The sequence below is a fragment of the Cajanus cajan genome, chromosome 11, assembly GCF_000230855.2.
Source record: "Cajanus cajan strain Asha chromosome 11, NIPB_CcT2T_4, whole genome shotgun sequence".
In the NCBI taxonomy this organism is placed as follows: domain Eukaryota; kingdom Viridiplantae; phylum Streptophyta; class Magnoliopsida; order Fabales; family Fabaceae; genus Cajanus; species Cajanus cajan.
The window spans coordinates 46575783-46581067 of record NC_138527.1 but is presented as its reverse complement, the minus strand read 5'-3'; the positions used below and the strand labels follow the sequence as shown (position 1 = coordinate 46581067).

Genomic DNA, 5285 nt, shown 5'->3' with positions numbered 1-5285 from the left:
AACGCAAATCCAAACACACACATAGTTGATTTAAAGAAAAATTATGTTTAAATGTGATATTTTAAAGTTAATTAGATGTGAAAAAAACTGTATTTGATTGACAAAGAAAATTATTTGAGACAAAATGAGATTATTTATAAATTTCATACACCAAGTTATTGGTGTGTATTGTCCCCCACTATTTCACAACCAAATAGATGTAATTGTGCAAAATCAAATTGCTACAATGAGGCGTGATTCACCGCATGTTTGGATCAGCATTGCACAACCGTGGATGCAATTAACTACTTCTGAAAGAACTAATGGTTGCCCATGCATTATCTACGAAATTTAATACGAATTTCGCATCAACGCAGACTATCAGATGCAGAACCAAACTCATCCTCAAAAATAATTTTGAATGTTATCTATGCGGGCAATAAATCAATCAGCCAATAGCTCGACATAAATTAAATTCATCACGGATATAGCTACTAAATGGCAAAAATAAAAGAAGCTATTACCAACTACTATAATTTAGAGACAGTTATGTGCCACATAAATATCAAACCCTGTACCCAAAAATGGCCATCCTTGCCTCCTGCCAAAAAAGAAGTAACGATTGTGTATGCCCTGGTTCAAAATACAAAAGCATGTTAGTACCAGCTACTGGGTAGCACCCAGAGTATCTACTTCTGCACGTATTTGCACAGCCTCTTCTGCTTTCCTCTCATTAGATTGTTTGTCATTTATTCTCCAGCAATTTTTAGAAAGATGTCCCTTCTTGCCACATACACTACAAGGTATGCTCTTGGTATTAATTTCTGACCTGTTCCTAGGCATTCTCAGTGGCCTATTGTCCACCCTCCTCTGTCCACCTCTATTGGCCAGGTGAAATCCTACACTGTCGTAATGTTCACCCACTTGTTTTACTCCACTGCGAGATTCTTCCTCTATCTGTATACGTTCCATTAACTTCCAGAATGGTAGATACTCCTCACGCATTAACTTGATGCTGAAGTCCTTCCATGATGGTGGAAGTTTTGAAATGATGAGACTAACATGGAAGTTATCATCAAGAAACATTCCAGCAGCAACAATAGAATCTGCAATGCCATTTAATTCTCGGATTTGCTCCATAACTGCTTTCTCATCAACCATCTGAAATTCAATATACTTTTTCACTTGAGATCTCTTGGTTCCAAATTCCTCGTACAGATAAACCAGTTTTAACTCTTCCCACAACTCTTTAGCACTCATTTTTCTGTTCGCATGCAGATTGAACAGATGATCAGATAAATGGTTCAAGATATTGCGATGACACATTAAATCATCATTGAGCCATCTCCTTTCTGCCGCCTTGGCTGCAGCAATTTTTTCAGCACTTGCACCTTCCTCTACAGTGAGGTTTGGGCATGGTTCAGTAAGCACATATTCAATCTTTAATTGTTTCAAGAGTAATTCCATCTGCTGGGCCCAGAATTGGTAATTCTTCCCATCAAAACGGATGACCTCAATAGGGACCTCAAAATGAACAACCTCAGTAGGGACAGGCTCAACAGGAGCAGCATCAACAACTGCATTTGACGCATCTCCATTTTGCTTACCATTATGCTCCAATCTACATTGTGTTGATTATACTTCTAGGTTAGACTATGAAAAAATGTTTTCACTGTTGTCCCAAAGCAACTTTTTACCATGCACTTATATGCATAATCAAATACCTAGCAACATGTTCTCTATCCAACCAAAAAGTAACCGGTAAATATTCAGAATACATAAATTTCTCCAACTAAACTACAACAATGAATGTCATATAATTGGCAGATAATAAACAATCAATATACCAAATGAATAGAAACAAAAATAAGCGTTCTGCACATGAGAACTCAGCAATTTCATCACCACCACATTTTGACACTTAGATGATCAATATCATTCAGAAGACATAAACTTTCATGCTATCACATAACTCATGTGTCAACATTGAATACTCACCGTATCCTCCCTTCCATCTTTGTGATAGCTTCCTCTATGGCAGGAACACTCTTCTTGAAGGTTGACCATTGTTCAGAAGATAAACTTATCCCTAAAATCAGTAGTCCAGGAAAGGGACATGCTTAGTTTCAAAATTCAGAGTAATCAATTTCTCTGCAAAACAGAGCCAAATATATGGAGACAAATTCCAACTCAAGTAATAATCTTCTAAAGCTAAATCAGGGGGCTCAACTCAAAAACTCTAATTTATGCATGTAACAGCTAGCAAGACGACAATAACAATAATAATAGTTTTGTCGCATTATATGATGTCCGTTACTTGGACCACACGACATCATTGGATTCAGTTAAAAACCAAACATGAAATTTACTCTCTTTACTGATGCCTCTAGTTACCTTCTTTGCACATATCCACCTTAATTGATTTTTTGTCATATTTCTTCAATAAAAGCTACCCTAATATCTCCTCATGCCTAGCAAGAAATGACAACTGAGATTTTCACATTATAATGAGACTGCCTTATAAATTACTGGCCGTGGTCAACATCTAAACACATAATTAAGAATGTTACTTAGCTAATAACATTCTAGGTCATATATATTGTATCCTTCACAATTGGAATCCAATTGGGATCAGTTGATCTCAAAGCCTTCTCACACCTAGTACTCATGGCTGCGAGGCTTGTGTACCCTTCAGGATCAGATTCCGATTGGGATCGTCAAATGGAGATAGCAAGGCAGTTGGTTGCATGCCAACCTGGATTACCTAAAAGGGCCTAACTCCATATGTTTCCAGGATTTCCTAAGGGGTTGCTTACCGACCAACCTCTTAGGTTTAAAGGATCAACCTTGTTTCAAGTAAGGAGTCTGAGGACTGATTGAGCCAATCTCAAACCAGAAAGCAATCGATAAACTACATCGGCGAGCCCACTGCCAACTGACCAACCTCAATCTATAATAGAGACGAATCACACTCATAAATGTACAGATTGTCCACCAAAATAGAGAGCAAGTGATTCCGGGATTTTTGGGATTATCTCTGAAAATCTCGGATTCCCTCAGACAAACATTCGTGTATATAACTCAGCTTTGGGGTTAAGATAAATATGTGCTAGGTTACACTATTTGAATATTCTTAACTTGGGCTACCACTAAGTTTCTTTAGAGGAGGTTTTTCATATCAGAACATATATAATCCCTAAAAAAGTACTCATCATCGAGTGTTAAGGGAATCCATGAACTTCAATAAGATAGTAGTCCAAGTCTAATATGGCCTGGACTGGAGACATAGTTCTTATGAGTAAATTCCAGCAACATTTACAGTACAAAGAAGCAGGAAACAACGGATTTTTAAGAGCAAAGCAATGATCATGCAAACAATATATTATGTAATCACCTTTAGAACCAGGAAGTAGTTTTCCGTCTTTGACATAGAACTCCCTAATTGAAACCAGTGTTGTCCCTTTGAAAGCTTTCACCGCCACATTCCTCCTGTTAGACAGCTGCACAAAACAACCAATCTCTACTCAGTCAAAGTGAAATATAACACCAACAAGCACAGATTATAATTTGGAGAGTTGTTCTCTTCATCAACTCAATGAAAAGTTACACAGACTCAGTCCAGCATTCAATTTCAAAATTCTAGGGTTCGTAGTTGAATAGAGAGAGATTGACCTGGCAAATAACGCGCTCGGAATCTTTCCTCGTCACTCTGGCCACCTGTGTGCCTTCTTTGGCGGGAACAACAACATCGTGCTTCTTCTGTACGTCGTCGTTGGCGGGGATATCTTCCTTCTTCTCTGTGTTTTTGGATTTTTCGTTGGCCACAACGGAGACAAGATAAGACTCAACGATGTTTCTGACGAGTTGTTTACCGGTGGAGTGGGAGAGGTCGATGCCAAGGCGCTCGGAAGCAGCGACTCGGATGCTGAATTCAGTGGCTTCTTCTATGTTCGATTTCTTCAGTATGTCCAACACCATGTCCTCAACTTTCCGACGACTCTCCGCTTCCATTGAAAAAAAATCCCCAAAGTCACGTTAAACCAAACAATGAGGGGGAAACCAAATTTGGCCCTTTTATTGTTGTTGAAGCTGCCTCGGTGCTGACGTGTCTAAAACTGAAACTGAGATGTAATAAATTAATATTTGTTCTTACCAAGACTTGAACCTGGGGTTACTTGGTACCGAGTCCATTGTCCTCACCACTAGACCATCGAACTATCAACTACATTATCTAACATGAGAAAAAACATAACATGGCACAAAACTTCCATGGATGCTAATAAGGTAATATGGCTATGCTAGTAACGTCAAATACCATCATACAAAATAAACATGTGTAGTGATCCCACTTCAGCAAAAGAAATTACGTATGGATTTTGATACTATTTTAATTAAAATCATCTCCAACTCCAACTCAAACCTACTAGGCCTAAAATTCAATGGCCAAAAAAACAATGATCTCATGACCACCAAAGCTCTTTATATAACTCCGTGCCCTTAACCTTTTGTTGCAAAAGCACGAGACAACTACTTTTTATCTTGATGAGGGAATTAAATTATTCTCAAACCTCAAACAAATTATAAATAATAAGTTTGAAGTATTACTAGATGTCAGTTATATAAGAGTGGCCAACAATTCTCAAAAAGAAAACACATGTGATGATATACAAGCATCAACCAACAATTCCTAAGCTATGGTCACATAAAGGCTATGACCTATACCTATTTCTTTTATTATTTCCCTGAGAATTTTTTAAGATGTATTTATAATCTCGTGGAACATTAAAGGAACTGTTAGTTAATGTACTAAGCAACTTGTTAAACAATTGGTCACAACTCATAAGTCATCCCTACCTTTACTCTGATACACATACTCAATTTGACAAGGAAACTAAAGGACATGTTGGCAGTATATAGGTTTTCTCCAACAAGTAGGATATAAACCTAACCTTATTACAATCCATGAATCAATGTATTGCCTTTTTCTTTAGAGAGACCCAATACAAAGTGGTTATGCTTCGCAATATATGGTTGGCCTATTCATACTTCACGATAATTGTTATGAGACCAGATTTTTTTAAATTGAGTTGTTCATTTTACTTTGTTGGTTATGGGGAACGTGAATAAAATATTACACCCTTTTGGAGGTGGTTGGAAATCTTATCAATAATCCATATCCATATTTTTTTATAGTGTTATGACTCAATGCGGCCTCATAGATATGGAAATTGTTGGGGTGAAGTTCATGGGATGAAAAAACATCAAAGTAAGAGGCCAGTTTCAAAAGGAGTTTGGCTAATGCAGAT

The 5285-nt window shown here is 37.4% G+C and overlaps 1 protein-coding gene across 1 annotated transcript; it reads right to left on the bottom strand.

Annotated features, from left to right (window-relative positions):
• Window positions 1-378: 378 nt before the first annotated feature.
• On the bottom strand, window positions 379-4051 carry LOC109795843 (uncharacterized). The gene is made up of 4 exons (XM_020355395.3): window positions 3652-4051; window positions 3374-3479; window positions 1978-2068; window positions 379-1600 (listed from the first exon to the last, which is right to left on the bottom strand). The coding sequence occupies exons 1-4, from the start codon at window positions 3988-3990 to the stop codon at window positions 646-648; spliced, it is 1491 nt and encodes a 496-aa protein (XP_020210984.2). The 5' UTR covers window positions 3991-4051; the 3' UTR covers window positions 379-645.
• Between the last annotated feature and the right edge of the window lie 1234 nt (window positions 4052-5285).

Coding starts and splice junctions, on each gene's coding strand:
- LOC109795843 (XM_020355395.3), bottom strand. CDS start 3,990: ATGGAAGCGGAGAGTCGTCGGAAAGTTGAGGACATGGTGTTGGACATA. Junction 3,480..3,651: donor CCGAGCGCGTTATTTGCCAG/GTCAATCTCTCT, acceptor TGTTTTGTGCAG/CTGTCTAACAGGAGGAATGT. Junction 1,601..1,977: donor AAGATGGAAGGGAGGATACG/GTGAGTATTCAA, acceptor AACACAATGTAG/ATTGGAGCATAATGGTAAGC.